We start from the raw sequence: 23,788 nt of genomic DNA on the forward strand, positions 1-23,788 counted from the left end.
TCTGTTTTTTACTATCTTAAATGATACTCCCTCCGTCCCACTTTAGAAGTCCCATTTGACTTTACACACAGATTAAGAAAACATTAATTATTCTTGTCTTTTCATGTTTTTTCATGTTTTGCCCTTATTAATGATAGTGAAATTTTCCATAAAACTCTTTTAAGATAACTAAAATAAGGGTAAAATGGGGTATTCAATGGAAAAGTATTCTAAAAATAGTAATGGGATTTTTTAAATGGGACATTCCAAAATAGAATATGGGACTTCTTAAGCGGGACGGAGGGAGTATTTTATATATAGAGAATTTTAAGATTTGGTGCAATATACAAATTGAATATCTCTTTTAAGTGAAATGTATTTGACAATCTATAAAACCGAAAATCAACCTGATGTTAACCGAACGTGAACCTAATTAATTGAACTACTTTAATTCAATTTTTAATAAAATGTGTATTACTGCCTTTACAATTTTAAATGACATTTTATATAGAAAACTTTGAGTATTTATGTAATCACAAATTGAATATCTCTTTTAAGTGAAATATATTTGACAGTCTATAAAACCAAAAATCAACCTGATGTGAACCAGATGTGAACCTATATCAATTGAATTATATTTATTCAATTTTTAATAAAATTTGTCTTTCTGCTCTTTACAATTTTAAATGACATTTTATATAGAGAGAATTTTGAAATTTAGTGTAATCACAAATTGAATATGTCTTTTAAGAGAAATATATTTGACAGTCTATAAAACTGAAAATCAACCTGATGTGAACCGGATGTGAACCTTTATCAACTAAACTAACTTAATTCAATTTTTAATAAAAATTATCTGACTATTCTTTACAATTTTAAATGACATTTTATATATAGAGAATTCTGAGATTTAGTGAGATATACAAATTGAATATCCTTTTTAAGTGAAATATATTTGAGTATTTATAAAACCAAAAAACAACCTGATGTGAATCGGATATGAACCTAATTTATTTACAATTTACACTATCAAAAATCAACCTAATTTATTTAATATCTACACTATCAAAAATAAATTTATAGAGTGACAAATAAACTATAGTAATTTTGAAAGTAATTTTCATTATGTTGATTAAATATATTTTGTTAAACTATAAAATAAAGAGATAGCAAATTAAATTTATTAAAAATAAATTAAGCGTAAAATTATGATGACCAAATATAAACGAGTGTAAACTAAATATAAACCGAACTAATGATCTTTATTGATAATACAATTTAATTACAAATTATAAGTCTTTTTATAAAATTGTTAATCAAAATAAGATTACATTTTTGTCAATTTTCTTAATTGATTAAATTCATTATATTTAAAGATATAATAATAATTTAACTAAATAATTACAGCCTGGAAAGTTCTTTAAATCACAAGAAACTAAACCTACCACCCACCACCTACCACTGCTACTCAATCTTGATTCACGCGCAACACAGCAACCACATGCTTTTCAAACCATTTTCTCTCCCACTCCTACACAAACTTCAAAACCAAAACCCCAACAAATCGTCACTAGAAAGAAAAATGATGGCTATCCTCTCAAATTCACTAATTGATCCTTCGCCACCGTATATTATGCATCGTACTTTTCAAGTTTTCGCCGATCATGCCTGCACTCGTCGAAACTCAGTCTCTTCCGCATCTCTTCTCGCAAGCTTTCTAGACACGTTTGTTGCTATGGCCGGTACCGGAAAGATGCGTTCGAAATATCTTTAGCAGTTGCTTCTTCAAATTGAATTAACAGTTTCTTTTCTAAATTTTATTGTTTCTGTTTGCTTTGTTTGCAGTTCTTTGTTGGAAAACATTGAAACTGGTTAAGTAATTGTCGCCGTACAAGCGGTGGTCGGTGGCTGGAGACAATGTGGCAGTAGTTGGTAGTCGGGGCAAAGCGAAGTAATAGATTGAGAGTAGAAATTTGTAGATCTAATGTTGACATGTGTAAGGGTATAGTAGTCTTATTTCTTATAAATTTATCTTAATTTGGGGTATTGGGGGATTTGTGAAAATTGTTCTTTTTTTTGAGTGATTTCCGCACATTTTTATTTTATGAGGTAAAAATAATAGAAAGAAACTATTTTAGGGAATTTATGTAGATTACCCATCTAAAGAAGTCCTTGAAGCTGGCCCAATGATTTAATTTCTATGGGCTGCAAACACTATTCGAGTTTCAAACTTATATTATACTAGAGTTAAAACCCTTGCTTTGTTTCGGGATCAATTATTTTTATTTTAAAATAATAGTAAAATTAAATTTTACAATATATTTATTTTTTACAATAATATTCACTCGATCACAATGTAATTGAGAATTGAACTACTCATAATTTAAATAATTAATTAAATAATATAAAATTTATTTCTATATCTTCAAATTATATTCAATGTTTTACATCTTTCTACAAATCTTTCTAATAAAAATATTGCTTAAAAAGGATGGAAATAGAAAATAAAAATAAATATATTTTATAAACAAAAATCATTTGTTAAAATGAGACACAAAAAAATTATTTTCAATTAAAATGGGACAGATAGGGTATTAATAATTTATAAAAAAATTATATTGTTTTAATTATTTTTAAAAGATACACGATTAATTTTATATTTAGCGTCTCAGAATTTAATTTTTATCCATAATTTAGAAAAGAATTGTCATTTTATTTTTATTTTGAAAAATAGATGACTGATTATTTATTTTGTTTCTCACAATTTAATTTATATTGGATTGAAAACTAAAGTACTCATGTGCAAAAGATTTGCATTGTAAAAAAATACTTATGTAATTTTTCTTATTAAAATAAATTATTTAAATTTAAAAGCCCTAATTTATTTAATTAATTAAATATGTCAAATTATTTTATATAGAATAATAAGATAAATACATTTTTTTAATAAATTGAATATTGTATTAATTTAGAATAACTTATTTCAATATAATAATTTGAGAAAATAACAAGAAAAGTCATAAATCACAATTGTTTTTCACCAATTACCATTTTAGTTAGAGTTATTTCTTTGTTATCATTATTATATCAATTAATACCACAAAACCTATATAGTTTTCATTTAGTGCCATCTTCCACAAGATGACACATGTCCAAGAATAAACACATTGTGTATGTTTTGTTCAGGTGGTTTGGGGGAGCCAGCTGTTGCTGCTACACCTACGCACATCTCACCATGGATTAAACCTTCTGATATGAAACTAAAGCACAGACTCGCGGACGTGCCATTTCTGGTGATGTTTGGTTAGCTACTCATCATTAGCCCGCTCATGATCATGAAGTTGCTTTTAAATTGTTGCATCCATTAAAGGAGGATCTCAGACAAATATTTGTAGATAAGTTTAAAAAGTTGTTTTTCAAGTTGAGAGAAAGTTCAGGTGTTTGTTGGTTGCATGGTATCTCAATTATTAATAGACATACATGTATTGCTATGAAATTTTAGAGTCCCTGATTTGATGAGAAAATCAATAATTAATTAAGTGGTTTTAATTTCTTATTTTTAATTTGTTTGTTTTTGATTTATCATTTCAGTTGGAAGAGAATAAATCAATAATTAACTAATTATACAAGTAACATTGGGTTGTTATTATTTTGTTGATTAAACTTGTGGGTATTGAGAAAATGTTTTTGTTGCTTTGGTAGATCTACTGCACACATTTTCTTATTTTCCGAGGGATCTTAATGTCATTGATCATACAAGTAACATTTGATGGAAATCGTGAGTTGACAAATTGATACTTTATTATTTATATTGAATCAATAGACTAATTATTACTTGGTTTCTACCAAAAAAAAATAGACTAATCATTACCGATCATACGAATATTGAATTATTATCGATTTAATTGAATCAACCGACTAATTCGATCAGTTCATTTATATATTTATACATTTCAGATACATATTTTATACATGATAGATACAATTTTTAAATGAACTTCATAAATACATTGTTGATACATAATTTATACATGATATATACATTGTTTTACTACATAATTTAATCATGATAGATACATTTTGGTTTTTTGAGTTGTATAAAATGTGTATCAATGTTGTATATTAGATACATCTCCAATACATTTTGATACATCTTCAATGCATAATTTATATATGTTTGATGCATATTAGATTCATCTCAGATACAATTTTTGATACATTTTTATGTATTTATTATCAGTTTGTAATTTATGCTATATATAAATGATAGATACATTTTTTAAAATATACTTAATAGATATATCGACGATACATAATTTATACATAATAGATACATTTTTCAAATGTATTAAACGGATACATTGTTAATACATAATTTATACATGATGGTTACATCTTTTACCACATAATTTATACATAATATATATTTTTTAAATATATTTAATAGATACATCTTTGATACATAATTATACACGATAAATAAATTGGTTATACATTAAACCCGTGTTCGGTATGTATGTATCAATAGTTTATCCGATAAATAATTTATAAAATTATATTTTTTTAAATTATATTATTTTTGTATTTATGTATTTTTTAAATTTAAAATATTTTTTAAAATTAGAATTTTTATTAACTTTAAATTAATGAATGTATAAATGAATTATTATTTTTACAATCATGAGACACGTTCTCGTTATCCAATGTGAATTATCTATAAAATGGGAGAAAAGGTAGAAATTTTGTTCATCATGGGCAAAAATTATTTTGAAAGTAGGTCAATAAATAAGCCAACAATTACCATAACCAACTGTCTTCATTGACTCGAAGAGAATCAGAGCCTCTTCGCCAAATCCATGCCTCGCCATATAACCATAAATAGGAGTGACGCGTGCGTCATTAGCTATGACGTGTTCGTCAATATTAAGCTCTAACGCGCGTCGGACCCATTGAGGCATTGATGGTACAAAATGTAAAGAAAATTTATTTTCTGGTACGAATGTAATGGAACAAAGGATCAATTCACCCCCTCAACTTGGCACGAAATATCAAATAGGTCATTCTCGCCGCTTTTGGTACAAACAAACCCAAAACTTACGTTTCCGTATCAAAAAGCCCCTCCCCCACTCTCATCCAAGCAAGTGAACTTCACTCTCCGTAAACAATTGAAAAAAAATTAAAAAGACCATTAATATTTTATTTATTTCTTAAATTAGTCCTTGATAATTTTAAATTTAAATTATATCTTTCTCAATTTTAAAAATTTAATAATTATCTAAATCTTTAGTAAAAATTTAGGGACTTTTTTTTTCTTTTTTCCTCTTCTTCTTCTTCTTCCTCCTACTTCGTTCTTCATCTTCTTCCATTTCTTTTCTTCTTTATTCTTTCTCCGGCCACCATTCCTCCTCCACCCACCACCCACCGTACGACTCCACTGCCATCGCCTCCACTCGCACCGGGCGTGCACCTCCATCAACGATCATCCCTTTTAGGGATGAATAGCCGATCTGTTCATTCCTAAAGGGATGAACAACAAATCGATGTTCATCCCTAAAAGGGATGAACAGATCGTTCATCCCTTTTAGGGATGAACAACAGATCTGTTATTCATCCCTAAAAGGGATGAACAGCTGGTTCATCCCTTTAAGGGATGAACAACAGATTTGTTCATCCCTTAAAGGGATGAACCAGCGGCTGTTGGTTGTTCATCCCTTTAAGGGATCAACAAATCTGCTGGTTCATCCCTTAAAGGGATGAAGCAGCTGCTGTTCATCCCTAAAAGGGATGAACACATTCATCCCTTAGGGATGGACATTTTTAATCCGGCGGCGGTGGTTGGGTAGGGCGGTGGCGGTTTCCGGTGGTGTTAGATTTAGATTTAATTATTTTTAGTTAGTGTTTTAATTAGTATTAAATTATGGTTAATCATGTTTAAAAAAATAATTAGTTAATCTCACTCTCTTTTTTGTGTTAGAGGGGTGTTTTTGATACGAAAACGCAAGTTATGGGTTAATTTGATATGAAAACGTAAGTTTTGGATCTATTTGTACCAAAAGCGATGAAATTGACTTATTTGATATTTTGTGCCAAGTTGAGGGGGTGAATTGATCCTTTGTTCGAATGTAATGTTCAGGTTTTTGGTTGTATTCAGTGTAAATAACATCAAATTTTTGGCAATTTTGTTATTTTCTCTAATAATTTTCACCAAAACACTTATAATATTTTTTTATTATTAAAATAAATAATTTAGACTATAAGTATTTAGTCACTTATTTTTAGTCAAATGACGCAGTTTTTGCAATTAAGTAATAAGTAGCATAATATTTAATTTGATTAATTATATTCAGTTTGAATCTTTATAAAACAACAAAAGAAAGACGTTCACTTAAATAGCCTAAAAACATAATGCCATTATACAGGTTGCGTTTAAAAATAAACATAAAAGAAAGTCTTTTATTAAAATTGGAGTTTTAAAATAAAGACAAAACTAAACAAATAAAAATGTTATTTTTCAGTGGCTTTTTGGATATTAAAGAGAAAAGAATGGACATATATTTCATAAACATAGAAACTTTACTATATTAGACATTTTCAATAGCCGTAATGTAATAGTTATTTCGAAATTATATAACAAATATAGGTTTTTTTTTTGTAAATTGAACCCAAAACACTATTCAATGTACAGTGTTTTGGGTTCTCTTTTAATCTATATATATAAATACTAATTTGAGATAATTATTAATTTAATATTCAAATTTATCCAAAAATAATAATTTAGTATTCAAATAAAAAAAATTATTAACTTTTTGTTTAAATCGGTTAAAAATGAAAAATACATAATTTCATCATATTTTTAAAATAATGATGTGTAGACTCTAAAAGAATAATGAAAATATCAATAAAGTCAAAGCAATTCAAGCAATAAAAAAAACTATTAATTTTTTGATATTTTAAATTTATTTTAATGCAACTTTAGCTATTCAATTTTAAATTGAGAAAAAAATAAAAATATTTCAAAATAAATCAAATATTATTTAAAGAGAAAATTAGGAAAAATACTCTATTTTTGAAAATAATATGATTTCCTACCTCAATAAGTAAAAGATAGAGAAAATACCTCACCTTTTTAATATAGTTATTTTTTTTCTCTAACACATATTTATATTATAATTATACCTACTTTTTATTATTATTTTACTCTAATCATATTTCTTTTACTCTAATCATATTTATTATACCACATGTCACTTTTTTCTTTCTCTTTCTCTTTCTTCTCCATTCTTTTCTCTGGTTTCTTTTTCTTTCGCCATTTTTCTTCTTCTTCTTCTTTATTCTTCTTTTTTCTCTATTTTTATTCTTTTCTTCTTCCTCGTTCCTTCATGGATTCGCCGTCGCTTCGCCATTGTTTCGCCATCGCTCCGCCGTTCTTTCATATTTGATTTTAGCGATATTTTTTTCTTAATTCGTGGTGATAAATACACTTTATTGTAACTTTCAGATTTAAATAAATTACTCTTGATTTTTTTCAACTTTAGATCTAAAAATCTGCATAAAAACGATTATCTGCATAAAAAACGATTTTCTACAAAAAAAAACAGCATCTGATTATCATATAATTATCACTGCATTATCATGTCATTATCATAAAACTGAAGAAAAAAATATTTTTTTAATAAAAAAAGTCTGATTATCATATGAGTATCACGACATTATAACACTATGATAACTAGATGATAATGAAGCATGATGATAATTGGATGATAATGTACGTGAAAATATAATTACAAAAAAATTCATGATATTAGTGATAACCAGATGATAATTAAATAATAAAGTTACGATAATAGTACGATAATATGATACTTATATGAAAAAAAATTATATAAAAATTATGATAACTAGATAATAATAAAGTGTGATAAGGTTATGATAATTGGATGATAACGCACGTGAAAATATAATTACAAAAAAATTCATGATAACCAGATGATAATTAAATAATAAAGTTATGATAATAGTATGATAATATGATACTTATAAGAAAAAAAATTACATAAAAATTATGATAATAAGATGATAATGTGAAGATAATAGTATGATAAGGTTCTTATCGATAATAAAATGATAATAGTATGATAATATGATACTTGCATGAAAAAAAATTATATAAAAATTATGATAATGAGATGATAATAATCTGCTACATACATATGATAATAAGATGACAATGCAATATGATACATTGATAATTATATGATAAGGTGAAACTGTGATAATTATATGATAATGTAATACTGTGATAATCATATGATAATATGATACTGTATTTTGTCTAATATTATCCAGCAATATCATCACATTATCATATAATAATCTAATACATACGATACTGATAATGACATGATAATAAGATGTCAATGCAATATGATACACTGATAATTACATGCTAAGGTGAAGCTGTGATAATCATATGATAAGGTGATACAATGATAATCATACGATAAGGTGATAATGTGATTTTATCTTATATTATCCAGCAATATCATCACAGTATCATATAATAATATGTTACATACGATACTGATAATGACATGATAATAAAATGCCAATGCAATATGATACACTGATAATTACATGCTAAGATGAAGCTGTGATAATCATATGATAAGATGATACAGTGATAATCATATGATAATGTGATACTATGATTTTTTATTTAGTTCATATAATTTTTTAATATGTTATTAATATAATAAAATATCTAAATAGTAGCATATATTTTTTAATTATAAAATATTTAATAATACTAAAATAAATAAAAAGAAAATATTTTATTTATTGGTAATTTATAATCTGCATATTTGTTAATTTAAAGAATTAAGAAATAAAAAAAATAAAAAAATTGGACATTTGAATAAATAAAAGAAAATTCAAAATTGTTAATAATTTGTAATGGCCCATGCATATGAGAGAGAGAGAGAGAGAGAGAGAGAGAGAGAGAGAGAGAGAGAGAGAGAGAGAGAGAACAAATGGCACATGCATGATGCAGAGAGAGAGACAATGTGTCAGAGTGCACATTTTATACTCAGAGTAAAATTCCAATTTTTTTACACACGGGAGTACAAACACAAAAGAATAAAAACCGTGATGTATTTTCATTGACTTTTCCGCTTTGAGGTATAAAACCCTATTATTTTTCTTTTTGAGGTAAATTTCTAAATCTCTCTTATTTAAATAGCCAAAACCCATCTTTACATTCATGATAAAATAAGAAAGAAAGTTTACATTCTCTAACCAACCACATAAGAGACACATGACATACCTAAAACAAACAAAATAGTCAAAAACGTGTAAAAATGTGTCAAAAAATGCTTCAGAAACGTGTCTGGCATGCGCCTGACACGCGTATCAGTCACGCGTCAGCGCATGTCAACGTGTGAAAAATATTTAACATGTATCATTTATATTTTTTTTTATGTATCAGAAATGTACCAAAACATACTTACAACTCAATTTCAATTTTTATGATTTTATTTGGTCAATTTATCAACCAATTACACTAATTAAAGAATTGTAATTAATTTTTATTGTTAGATGAATCTGTTGCAGGTCTCCAAAAATTTAGAAACTTGGATTAGTCGAGGATGTGGTTGTCACGATGGATTCTTTAAGTAGGAATATCTGATTTACCTTTATTTACCAACTAAAGTGAGGGTTTGTCAGATTTTACCTTTCCAATGTTTATTCTCTTTGTTGCATATTGTCCTGTTATAGTTCATAAACAATATTATAACGATGCAGTAGAGATATTTAATCAGTCATGTAAAAAAAATGTATATTTACGATATAACAACAATGTATAGGCGATGTATCAGCCATTTTAAAATTTATTTTGTTGAAAATAATCATTTTGAATTAGAGGCGGATTCTAGAAATTATGATAAATGGAGTATTTACAAAATTTATTTCGTTAAAATAATAAAACAAATTATCTACAATATATCAGTCGTATATCTGTTATGTATCAACAATTTATCTATAATATATTAGTAGTGTATATACTATGTATTATTAATGTATCCAATTTACACACACACACACACACACACACACACACACACACATATATATATATATATATATATATATATATACATAATAAACTAAACCAATAACTATATAATGCCTTTATTAAATTTATCATCAGTTGAAGTTGATCTTACACGTACGAGTTTATATTAAAATTGTAAATATTTACAATTTTCTAGTTTGTTTATATATTCAAGCCTTAACGCTAAAAAAATAATCCAATACTAATGAATTTATCAATTTAATTTAAATTTTTGATATAAATAAATAATATATTCTGATATAAATAAATTGTAAACAAAAACTTAATTTATTTAATTTTTAAAACCGGCTGAAACTGTAAATCGAAATCGGCGATTTCTTAAACATGACCAGATCTATTGTGATATTCAACGAGAGTCAGAAGTTAGGAAACGGTAAAAACATTCTTTTGTAATTATAATATTTATAGTAAGTTAAAAAATAAAAAATTTAGCAAATAGTTTATTTAATTTAGACATTCATACCGATGAGCTATATCTCAAATGGTATAAGCGCTAGTCAGCAAACTGCTAGGTCGTGGGTTCAATTACTCCCACAAGCGCTCCTCCCTTCCCAATTATTAAAAAAAAATAGAAATTCATGAAAAATTACTTTAAAAAAAATAAATTTTATGATAAAATGTAAAAATATTAAATTATTAACTATTCATAGTTAATATATTTTTTATAATGAGATTTTATTAAAAATAAACCATTAATTTATAAAAATAAATTCAATACTTATATCTATATGCTCTCAAGTTAAATAAACTATACTACTCCCTCTGTCCCGTAAAGATAGAAAAAGTATCCATTTTACAAGAATTAAGAAAGTAGTTATTTATAGGTAACTTGTGATAATTTGTCTAAATTACCCTTTGTAATCAATTAGTTATGTATATTTTCCAAAGTCACTCTACTAATTATAGTACTTACAACTCATTTATTTATCTTTTCAAAATATGCATTTAATGTTTTATGATAAATATGTAGGGGTATTTTAATAATTTTTAACTTAACTAACTTTACTTTTTCTATTTTTATAGGATAAAAAAAGGTGGCACTTTTTCTATCTTTATGGGACGGAGGGAGTATTAATTTTCACAATATAACCCTTTGAGACCGTTTGACCAAAATTTGATTGGCTGTTACTTTCTTGTCTCAATTATGATTGGTCAGATACACGAATCCAGATCAAAGAACATAATATCGGTAAGTTCGATTTCCGGTAATGTTTTGTCTCTTCTTGCGTCCTTGCACGAAACTCAAACACTCCTCCAAATCATTGTATTATATCTTTTCTTACCAGTTTAAACATTGTTTACAGTGGACACATTCAAACCATGTCGAGTCGAAAATCTGGGACATGGCTCTTGCTGATACTTGTGATATTTCCAATCTTCTTTGAACCATCAGTGTCCCTTCTTAACTCTCGCTGTGAAGCTAAGAAGAGACAAATGCGGGAGAAAGTTCGAAAAATGTAAGCTTTTTGTTAGGTTTTCAATTTTGTTTTAATGGTTTATTGTTGTTTTGGTGGTTGGATTAATGGGCAGCTCTGGTTTTGGTGATATATTTCAAGTTTTGATTGCAATTATGGCTTGATTATAGTTTATAATAATTAGCTTTCTTTATAGTGATTTGATTTAATTTATTTGTTATGATAGTCAAAAGTGTTAGCTGGTTTTGCTTCTTATTTATTACAGGTTCTATCATGCCTATGAAAACTATATGACATATGCATTTCCGGTTAGTTCATGTTCTTCATTGATTTTTTCATTTTTCTTGTTTATGTTATTGGTTGGTTTCAGCATGTATTTACACAATTTGTTTTTATCTGTTCTATTGGATTGCAGCATGATGAGCTAAAGCCGATCTCGAAATCTCATACCGACTCGCTTAGTGAGCTTGGAAACTTAAAGGTATATAGAGCTATTTGTTTATTGGTGATTATGGAACGCTTTTGTATAAAGAGAAATTCACAATGTGGTCTTGTTTACAGCTTGAGCACTTGCCACAAGACTACAATGGATCTGCCCTTACACTCATTGAATCATTGTCCAGGTACTTTGTTGAAATATAGATAGAAAACGTGTATCTTTCGTCTGTTTTTTATCTGTCCATTTATTTTTGTTTTCAGAAGTTCCGACGTATTATTAATTTACTGATTGGAATCGTTGTGCTGGTATGATTTTCCCCCCCTTTTGGCAGCCTTTTTATTTTGGGCAACTACACGGAGTTTGAAAGGGCAGTCTTGTGGCTTTCTGATAACCTAACATTTGATGTTGATGCTAGGGTAAACCTATTTGAGGTACTACTTGTAAACTTGGACTTTGTTGATTGTCTATGTTTTATATTTTTTTTATATTTTTTGAATTGCTACATGCTTGACATTTCGTGTGGCATTCCTTTAACATTCATTTTATTGTGTAGTGCAACATAAGAGTTCTTGGAGGACTTGTATCAGCTCATCTTCTTGCAACTGACTTTTCGAACAGGTTGTTTCAAGGATCTTATAATAATCAGCTGCTTGTTCTGGCTGAAGATTTAGGGCGACGCTTCTTACCTGCATTCGCTACACCTACTGGATTGCCATATGCCTGGATTAACTTAAAGGTACTGCCTGTAACATGCTTAAAATTTTGGGATTTGTTAATGAGTTCCAATTTTTAATGTATTTATTTTTCGATAAAGAAGAAAGCTTGATACAATTGATGATATTATATGTGATGTAACTGAATGAGAATAGGTTCTTATAGTTACAATCACAAAGTCTTAGGCAGAAAGAATCAGATTTAGTGCACATTGTTTTTTGCATACCAAAACAGTTGTCCACTTTGCCATTTTCACACAATTTAAGAGAACACAATTAATTTTCTAAACTTTACAAATTTATCTTCATTTTTCCTATTATGCCCTTATTAAATACTATGACTAATTCTCATTTTTGGTATAATGGCCTTATTAAGTACTATGCCCTTATTAAATATTAATTTAATCTGGGTTTAACTTTAGGAAGCATTTATTTGTTCTATTGATTTTGTTTGTAAGAGGGATATATGACACTGCAGCACTACGAAATTCTATGGACAGTATGGAGTCATAGAGAATGAAACAACTGAAACAAGCACTTCAGGCTGTGGTAAGAATCTTCTGTCAGTTTCAGATGATGTTGTTGCAGAATGGCGCTACCCAGAAGGCAGTTAACTTTTCTGTTTCAATTTAGGTTCTCTAATTCTTGAAATGGGAGCATTATCACGATTAACCGGTGACCCTAGATATGAAGCTGCAGCTTTACGTGCTCTTCGGAAGTTATGGAGCATGCGCAGTTCATTAAACTTATTAGGAACAACATTGGATGTCAGAACTGGGGAGTGGATTGAGTATTCGTCTGGGATTGGAGCTGGTATGTTTTCTGGGTTTTGATACCATTTTGGTATGAGGTTTTCTGTCTGTGTTTGTTAGGTTTCTCATATATATAAATTTTCCACTTGATAATCTTTAGTATAATAAAAAAATTGTGTCTTCTAAACTCTCTCTGACATGACTTGATGTTTGTTGTTCCGGTTGTTTCACTGTTTAGGGGTTGATTCATTCTATGAGTACTTATATAAGGCTCACATTCTGTTTGGGAAGGAGGATTTTTGGAGGATGTTTCATTATGCTTATCTCGGTGTGCAGAAATATTTTAAACACGGCCCATGGTACTAAAATGATAATGAATAAATCTAAGATTGATTGCGTTAAGTTTTGCATTCTGGTAATTGCTAGTTGGGAGTATTATAGTAGATAAGTAATTAAAGTGTATAATTCTAATTTAGGTACCATGAAGCAGATATGAGAACTGGGACAGCAACTTACTGGCAACTGACAAGCCTTCAAGCGTTTTGGCCAGGTTTGCAGGTAAGGGACCTAAGTCGTCTATACAAATGCAAAACAATATTCTTGTTCCTTCTGCACAGAGTGACATTGCCCTAAGTCGTCTATTCAAATGTAAAACAATATTCTTGTTCCTTCTGCACAGAGTGACATTGATTTGGCTGTTGATTAGGTTCTGGTTGGTGATATTTCAGCTGCCAATTCGTCACACCGTGAATTTTTTTATGTGTGGAATAAGTTTGGAGTGCTGCCAGAAAGGTATAGTAACTTCTGTTTTCTAGGTTCTTCTGTTCTCCTGTTTTCTTTTCGTCATTTGTTTCTTCTCGGTTCTATACTTCTGTTGTGCCTTTTTTCTGGTGAAGAATATAAATTGAAAACCATTTTAGGTATTTGCTGGACCTTCAAATGATACATCCTACGGAGAGGTATTATCCATTGCGGCCTGAATTTGCAGAATCCACTTTCTACTTATATCAAGCAACTAAAGGTTTGGTTATCATCTTGGACAGATTGAATTATGTGTGACATTGAGTAATTTTACCTGAACAAAGAGAGAGAGAGAGAGAGAAACATGGTCGGATGAATTTGCATTATTTTCTAATTCAGTTATCTCTAAGCTTCCATAAAGAAATTTTGCGATAAATTATCACTGCATTGCCTAGATCATGACCCGACTGCATTGCCTAGATCATGACCCGAGTTCTTGAGCTGAACAGGTTTAAGAAATTTTATTTTGTATACTCTAACCTGTAAACATTCTTTTTGCATGTTCTAGATCCATGGTATATACAAGTGGGTGAATCAATTGTTAATGCTCTTGAATTATACACCAAGGTGGAAGGAGGTTTTGCCAGCATTAAAGATGTGACAACTATGCAACAGGAAGATCATCAGCATAGTTTCTTTCTTGCTGAAACGTAATACTCGTTTTCTTCTCCGTGGCATGGAATTTTAGAGATGTTTCATATCTTATGTAGTCCCTCATATTCTTTTGCAGGTGCAAGTATTTGTATCTTCTCTTTGATGATTCATTTGTGGCTGATCGGAATTACATATTTACAACTGAAGGTCATCCTCTGCCAGTCTCAAGTGCTTGGCATGAAAGGCTTCCAGAGACATATATACCTTCGAACTGGACTTATGTCAAGGTCCTTATATCTCTTTTTTTATCGATCTATAAACTGCATAAAGAAAGATTGTTTGGTTTTAGTTTATTAATTGAAATCAATACTCGTATCCGTCTTTGATAATTTACTGATGATGAATCCTATTCTTAAAAAGGCCAACGTGATGAATCCTATTAGCACGAAATCAAAAACTTGGAAATGGAAAACAAAAAAATGGCAGAACAAACATACTTTATAAGAATTAAGTTATAAATAGAGTTCTGCAGTTTCAGAAGCGTTTCTGGAATTGAAAAATCTTAATATACAATTTGAGAAGTTCCGTCATCTGTGCAACTAAGTGCTGTTTAATCCTTTGTTTCTTAATTAAGAGGAAATACTTATTGTTAAATGCGGTGTTTACTGGTGCAGAGTGGACGGGAAGCGAAACGAGCAAGTGCAATGTCATTGCAAGTCTGTCCAGCAATGAGTTTAAGCGATGGTGAGCAACGGATTGAGAGTGCTTGTCACATCCCTGACACTCATAGTGATCACAGGTGTTACTCTGATGAGGAATGCGGAGTTGAATCCACTAATTGTAGAAGAAGATCGTGCAGCATGGCCGGCTACTGCGGGCTATGGTTGTTTATATGACACGCTGATACGAATTATAATATATTTATCATGAAATACAGCAAAATCCTGAGGAAGGAAAGGAAAAGACTAGACAAGTTTATAAATTTTGAATGATGCCTTGACGAGAAAGAAAGTAATGTTGGTCAGGCATTTATTAAACATCAGTTAGATTAAATTGAAGGGGAAGAACAAGTTATGTACAGAATTGGTACACAATAATGCTTTTCTGTAACTTAACAACAGTGTAAAATTGGATTTTAAATTAGTAAAAAAATACAATATCGACCTATTATTTCTGCGACAAAGAATCATTTCATCCCTTCATCTTGGCACAAAAGAAAAAAAAATCAAGTTTACATTTTTGTCTGGTAGGAAAATTCACAATTTGTCAATTTTGGGACAATTACATCCTAGTATGATTTAAGGTGTAAACTGATTTAAAATTGACAAACCGTGAATATTTTGATCAAAAAATATAAATTTTTTATTTTTAATGTCTAGTTGGAGGGTTAGAATGAATTTTTTGCTGAAAATTTAGAGTTGGACAACTAATTTGACTAATAAAAATAGTTCAGATATCACAATTATTTAATGAGTAATGCTATATAATCCACCATTTTTAATCCAACTTCTTTAACCAACCTGACATAGCAATAAATTAGTGGATGCATTAAAGGTTATTTTTTGAGATATAGTACATTTTTGAAGAGTAATTGGACGAATTAAATGCTGCCATGTAAGAAGGGACAATGAAGATGATTCAAAATGGTGGGTTAAATAGCATTTTTCTTATCGAACCATAATCAAATCGAACCATAATCAAAATATAGGTAAATCGGACTATAACCGACACAAAATCATTGTTTGCTTTGACTACTTACTTTAGTTAACTGAATAATCAAATTTAATTAATATTAATTATTAAAAAATAAAAAATAAATAAAATTGTATTAACGCTAAAATTTAGAAGAAAAATAGATACCTCATTAGTGTAAAATATTACAAAAAAATCATAAATTTCTAAGAATTACAAGAATAACATTATGTGAATATATAATTCAGTAGGTTTAATTAATTTATCAATCAAACTAAATTAATTTATCTTTTCAAAATTATTGACCATAATTGAATCAAATTAATTAAAAAATCAAATCAGATAAAAAAATTAATGTAATTTATTTATTTATTTAAATCCTAATGACGTTCCTCCCTAATAAAAGTAATATAAGGCTGAGAATGACCTCCTAAATCAACTGGCTAGGAGTGAGGTCCAAAATCTTGAAAGGTTTTGAGTTCAAATTTTTTTGATATTGGAAACAAGATGGAAAATTTGAAGCAGTGTTTTAAAAACCGAACCGGTAAAGTCATCGGTTCCTGGTTCAACACCGGTTGATCCGGTTAAATGAAATTTTTGAAAAATAAAAAAAATTAAAATTAGTAGTAGTAATTTCTTAAGTGGGGCCATGTTGATGTTTCGATCTTAATGGCAATACACAAGTGGGCCATTAGATCATGGGACCACCTCAATGCTACTCACAGGCTCATACACATGTGATCACATTAAAACCTCTTTGTCCCCACCACCGTAAAAAACGTTGTAAAGAATGGGGTGTATAATTGCACTGCCGTTATGATATTTGAGGAAGTCATGTTCCAATCACTTTGTATTTTTGTTTACAAACCAGATTTTTTTAAAAAAAATAGCAAAAATAAATTCAATTGATTCAAGGGAAAAAGGGCAAAATGACCATAATATATAGGCTGCGTCTCATGTTAATTCATATATTTCGGATCTCAAAAATAACTCCAATATCTTAAAAAGTATCAAAAATGACCATTCCGTTAATATTCCCATTTAACGACGTACTTATTTCTGTTTAACATCGGTTATTTTTTGTGTTTTTTTATATTTTTTCTCAACGTTATGGTCATATTTGAGATCTGAAATACATAAAGTGCCAACAAGAGATACGGGATATATACATGAGGGTCATTTTTCTATTTTTTTTCTTGATCCAATAATGAGCATACTAGGATAAAAAAAAATGAGCATACTAGAATTATTTAAAAAAGATTGAGCAACACTTGAAAATTTTAAGAAAAAATCAATTAGAATTAATAAAGTAGTAAATTTTTAATTTTTTAGATTACTATACTAATCTAAGATGAAAATAAATCTTATAACTGTTCTTTGAAAAATAATGTGAGAGAACTACTAAATTTAACATTAGTCCTATTTATTCATTTCTATTTTCTCCCATAAACATTTCTCTAATTTAATAATTTCTCTCGTTAATTCTGTTCACACACCATTAATAATTCTAAGTAATTTTCTCTTTTTATCCACAAAGCATTTATAAATTCTAAATTTTAAATTAATCAACCAAATTAAAAATTTGTTACATGAGAAGTCAGATCGAAAGTCTTAACGCTATGTAACACTTCAAATTTAACTGGTTCAAAATAATTTTTAAGACTAATCTGTTGTCTTACAATTTTAAAATTATTTTTTAATATTTAACATTATCAATCACTCAAATTATTTAAACATTTTTTAATGTTAGGTGTTACATATTCTCCCTTTAAAAAATGGCGTCCTCATTATAAATGAACGGAAGTCTAGATTCAGAGACTGAGACAGTTCCAAGTACATTTCCTCAATGCATTCTTTTTCTGCAGGTCAGGCACACCATAAAGCATTTGAGTTGGCTCTAATATCACTTATAATAGTTCAAATTCAATTACTTCATGTAGACTTTTAGATATAATCCGCTGATTTGTACAGAAAGTAATTTATTATTGAATTCTAATTTTTTTTTTGATGAATGAATTCTAAATATTATAAACCACTCAAACCATTTCACATTGCGATATGTGATGTTATACATCAAAACTCAAATATAGTGATCAAAAGGTTCAAAAATGACCCTAATATATAGCCCGCGTCTCATGTTAGCAACTCATGTATTTCGAACTTAAAAATGACCTTAATGTTTTGAAAAACTATAAAAATGATCCTTTCCTTAACATTTCCGTTTAATGTCATACATATATTTGTTTAACGCCGTCCATTATTTGTGGGTTTTTTTTATAGTTTTTGCATAACGTTAGGCTTATATTTAAGATCCGAAATACATGAGGTGCCAATAAAAGATGCAGGATATAGATAAGGGTCATTTTTATATCACCTTAAATTCATTTTTGTTTAGCCAGCTCATAATAAAATATCAGACCAGAAATGACATAAGGAAACCCCAATGAATGTTCATGTATAATATATTCTGCATATCATGCATAATATAATGCATCCTTCCAAACAACTAAACAAGTAATTACTCCAACTGCGTATCATTCACTCACATATATTCCTCATGATAAGTAAACTTCAATTTAGTACCAAACCAAATTTATTGTACAACACAACCCTCCAATTCTTCTACTCACAGCATTTTCTCCTTAATATATATTCTTTTGCTCACGTTTTGGCTTAGTTTACATATAATTCCCAATCAAGAACGTTCCTCGAAAGTACTTTGAAACTGTAAAATACCATCTTCTTCTCTTTGGATTGATATGGAACGCAACTGGATTTATCACAGCCGTTAAAATATCCATCTTTTCCGGCGATCCGACAGCTTTTTATTATTGTCTACGCATGCATGCATGCATGGTCACTAAAGATTGATTTCTTCGTCGCTATACAGTGAGTTTTGTATTTATGTTTAAGTAAAAGTTGGATTCTGAGAGGGAATAAAGGCAAGGGAAGATTCCTGGAAGTGAGGATTTGTGTTGATGCTGATTTTGACGTTATTATTCTTGTGTTCTTTATCCTTTTCTGTGCGTTGGTGAAGTTTTACTGGTCATAATGGAAGTTCAATGATTGACAAACTGATCAAACAAAAAAGAATTTCAATAGATTGTGATAATCTCATCAGCAATTCGAAATTTTATGAACATGCATATATCTCATCCGTTATGTCAGGTCATTTGTTATACATATGTAATATTTACAATTTTAAAATATTTAATGACAAAGAAATTAATATTATAAGCACTTACCGAAAAATGACTTGCCATAACCATTGTGTCACGTCATTTGTTGTACAATCACATGTAATATATTATTTTATTGTATTTTGGTAATTGAATTTTATTTTGTTTTATTTTAATTATTAAATTTTGATTTCATTTCGATGACAAATTTTTCGGCCAAAACGCGTAAGTGGTGGCCAAATTTCGCCACATGAATTTTCTTTAACAAACAAATTAATTTTATCCCTTTCAATATTATTAAAAATAATTTAAACTATTAAAATAAATTTTTAATCAATTAAATTTTTAAGTAAAAAGATTAATCATATAGATCCCTATTTAATGAAATTAACTGTAAAAAAATCTTGATCCGTTATTTAAAAAAAAGCATAATAATTTTTTATTTAAAACTGGACCAAATAATTTGTCGTTTAGCTAAAAAAAGAAAAAAATGTGGAACAAAATACCATTTTCCTAAACAAAAGTTTCCAAGTAATTCTGTTAAGTATAATTTTAGTCCCTCTTGAGTTTTGATAAATTTTCTAGTTCCGCCACTGGCTATACATATGGAATGGTATGCACCATCAGTGATTTCCGCCCCTGTTCTGTAATCCTATAGAATTATGAATGATGATGATATGCACTTGAAGTCAAATCCAATAAATAATTAATTAGACCAAAAGTAGTTTTCTAAAGTGTAATTATGATAAAGATTTGCATAATTTACATTAGTTACGTCTCACATAATTAAAATATTTTAGGAATTGTTATATATAAATCAGTGGGAATAATTTAGTATCAGTATTGTTGACTCCTCGTGGAGCATAGAGCCGTAGGAGATTTTGATTTCTGAAAGTATGGCATCAGTTCTTTTAGTCCTAGAGTGCCTATTAAACAAATGTTGAATTAAAAGACCAAGACTAGTATATGTTATCTATAACTTCTTTATCTCTAATAAAAATTTAAGTAGGTTCAGTTTTTAAGTATATGTTGTATGTATATATATTAGATACATCAACGATACATTATATATACAATATTGATACATCGCTAATACATTATAAATACACCACTTATTATAATTTTTAGAATGAGTCTCCAACTCATAATAATTATTTTCAACAAATAAATTTTGAAGAAACTGATATATTGTAGCCGATATATTATTTTCAATGAACAAAAGTAATTCAAATATCCCTATTTAAATAACTCATTATGACAAAACTACATCCTCAACTAATCCAAGCTTTTAGGTTCTTGGAGACCTAAAACAGATTCATCCAATAATAAAATTCAGTACAATTGTCTAATTAGGGAAAGTGGTTAATTAATTAATTAAATAAAATCATAAAAACTTAATTTGAGTTGCAAATAAATTTTGATACATCAATGATACATAAATGATAATTCTTTAAATAATTCTGATACGCTACACGCGCCGATGCGTAACTGACACGCGTGTCAGACGCATTATTGACGCGTTTTGACGCGTTTTTATAGCTGTTGACAGCTGTTTAACATGTTTTTCTTGACCTCTACTTTTAAGTGTGCCATGTGTCTATTATCTAGTGGTTGACTAGAAAATGTAAACTTTCTCCTTATTTTGTCATGAATGTAAAAAATTTGGGTTTTGGCTATTTGTGTAATATTTAATTTATTTTGGAATACTTTTGTTTTTTTCTCTAAATTTATTGAATGAAAATACAAATAAAATAGTAATGAATAATTTTCTAAAAATGGGCGAATTATTTTAAAATTAAGTGATGATTCTGTAAAAACAGTTATTTATAAATATCAATGTTTTTAAAACCGGACCGGAACGGAAACCGGCTTTGTTGGGGGTTCACGGTTCAACCGGTTCAACCGGGTTGGATCGGATTTTTTAATTTTAATAAATATATATTTTTTAAAGTTAAAAATATATAATTTAATAAAAAAATATATGATAAGATATTTATATAATACCATTTTTAGATTTTTATATGTAAAAATTAAAATATAATAATAAATAATTAATATTTAAGAGTATATTGAATATTTTAAGAGTATATTGAATAATTATTATATATGAGAAATAAAGATTAATTTTAACAAATTTTATTATGTGAAATATAATAATAATAATAATTAATATTTAAAAATATGTAGAATAATTAACTTGTGGGAGAGAAAAAAAAAGGAGTGTTGTATATGAAAGAGAAAATGTGAGTTATTATTAGAGAGAAAAAAGTGTTGAAGAGAGAGGAGAAAGTGTGTAAATGAGAGAGAAAAAAAAGTAAAATCTATGTAAAAAGTAGAATGTGTGTAAGGAAGAGAAAAAATAAATACATAAGATGTTGACATGTGTAAAAATGGACCACACAAATATTCTCTAGACAAAAAAGAGACTTTTTAGTCCAATTTTTTTAAAAACCGGGTTTGGCCGGTGTTGGTTAAAAACCGGATTTTCCCGGTTCAATCCGGTTTTTGACCAATTTTTAAAAAAGTTGTCTTTTGTAACTAACCGGATCGGGTAGGGGTCCGGTTCCCGGTTAACCCGGTCGGACCGGCCGGTCCGGTCCGGTTTTGATAACATTGATAAATATACTCTTTCTGTTTCAATAGAGTTGTCCATTTTAAAAAAAAAATTTGTCCCAAAACTTTTGTCCACTTTCAAAAAGTAACTAATTTTTACACTCTTTTTTTTCTATATTACCCCTATTTAAAATTCACTAGTGAATATATTGAAAGTAAATTGCAAGTGGACTCTACATTAAATAAGGGACTTAAGTAGCAATTTGCCCCTTCAACTTGTAAACAATGGGCAATTAACACATAAATTAATTTTGTTGGCAAATTAGTACACGAACTTGGTGATTAAGGGCAATTAGCCCATTTTAACAAATTAACTTACAAGTTAAGGGGCAAATTGCCAATTTAAGAGACAATTAACTAACAAATTTAGGGGGCAAATTGTCAAAATGGGGCAAATTGCCCATAATTACCAAGTTCGTGTATTGATATGCCCATAGAATTAATTTATGTGTTAATTGCCCATTGCTTACAAGTTGAGGGGGCATATTGCCACTTAAATCTTAAATAAGGTATGACAAGAAAATTAAGAAAAAAATTAAAAAATTCAAAAACAATAATTGTTTTTCTTAAATTATGTGATAAAGACAAAGTGGACATTAAATTTTATTCTGTATGCCGAATACTATTAAATAAATTCATAATATTTATATATGATTTGCATATAAATAATATATTATTTTCTTTTAATTTTGAGACCTAAAACTGTTTAATGATAGCTATATATTATTTAAAATAAATTGCTAATAAAAGTTTAAATTCATAAAAATATACATTAACTTGACTTTTTTTAATATTTGTTTTTACCATTTATAATAATTTTTTTATAGATTGGTATGTTCTATGATTACATCCTACTATATATACAAAATTTACTAAATTTAACATTTGTATATATAAATCATAAATGTATCTTTCCTTCAATATTAGTATATTTATATATTTCCATGTATACAATATTAGATCTCATAGAAATAGAATTTTATTTATATTAATTGACTATATAAACAATGAACAAAATGATTGAAATATCAACAAAAACTAATTTCAAAAATGACATACCAATAAGTTATAACTCAAATGGTACAAGCGCTAAGCAGCAAACTGCTAGGTCGTGAGTTCGATTCCTCCTACAAGCGCTCTCCCCTCTCCAATTATATAAAAAAAATATTCAAAAATGACATAGTTTGATCATAAAACTAGAGAGGTACACACGCAAATTAAACTATATATGTAAAGGGCGTGAGAATAATTTTTTCTATAAATCATATGATTGTCAATTTTTTAACAGGAAATATGCTTGCCTATTTAAATTAAAATGGCATACTATATCAGTAAATATATAATATTTAATAGTCCGTTAATTACAAAAATATATTTTTTAATACATTACAAAATATCTAAAAGTACTCGTTTGGTATGCTTTTTTAAAATTAAAAATTTAATCATTTAAAAATATTTATTTTTATTTTTTTTGGTCCA

The 23,788-nt window shown here is 28.3% G+C and overlaps 1 protein-coding gene across 1 annotated transcript; it reads left to right on the forward strand.

The window, feature by feature from the left end:
* Positions 1-11,345: 11,345 nt before the first annotated feature.
* On the forward strand, positions 11,346-15,992 carry LOC126674865 (alpha-mannosidase I MNS5). The gene is made up of 15 exons (XM_050369392.2): positions 11,346-11,568; positions 11,792-11,834; positions 11,942-12,007; positions 12,088-12,149; positions 12,297-12,396; positions 12,519-12,701; positions 13,179-13,227; positions 13,312-13,491; positions 13,669-13,789; positions 13,907-13,988; positions 14,137-14,222; positions 14,351-14,451; positions 14,740-14,881; positions 14,962-15,112; positions 15,500-15,992. Exons 1-15 carry the CDS (start codon positions 11,432-11,434, stop codon positions 15,719-15,721), a joined length of 1,725 nt encoding a protein of 574 aa, XP_050225349.1. The 5' UTR covers positions 11,346-11,431; the 3' UTR covers positions 15,722-15,992.
* Positions 15,993-23,788: the final 7,796 nt, after the last annotated feature.

The sequence above is a fragment of the Mercurialis annua genome, linkage group LG3, assembly GCF_937616625.2.
Source record: "Mercurialis annua linkage group LG3, ddMerAnnu1.2, whole genome shotgun sequence".
In the NCBI taxonomy this organism is placed as follows: Eukaryota; Viridiplantae; Streptophyta; class Magnoliopsida; order Malpighiales; family Euphorbiaceae; genus Mercurialis; species Mercurialis annua.

What these genes read in the sequence shown, in the direction of transcription:
- LOC126674865 (XM_050369392.2), top strand. Translation starts at nt 11,432, where the DNA reads ATGTCGAGTCGAAAATCTGGGACATGGCTCTTGCTGATACTTGTGATA. An exon ending in CTAGGGTAAACCTATTTGAG is followed by an intron (nt 12,397 to 12,518) that starts GTACTACTTGTA and finishes TTTATTGTGTAG; the next exon opens with TGCAACATAAGAGTTCTTGG. An exon ending in AACAAGCACTTCAGGCTGTG is followed by an intron (nt 13,228 to 13,311) that starts GTAAGAATCTTC and finishes GTTTCAATTTAG; the next exon opens with GTTCTCTAATTCTTGAAATG.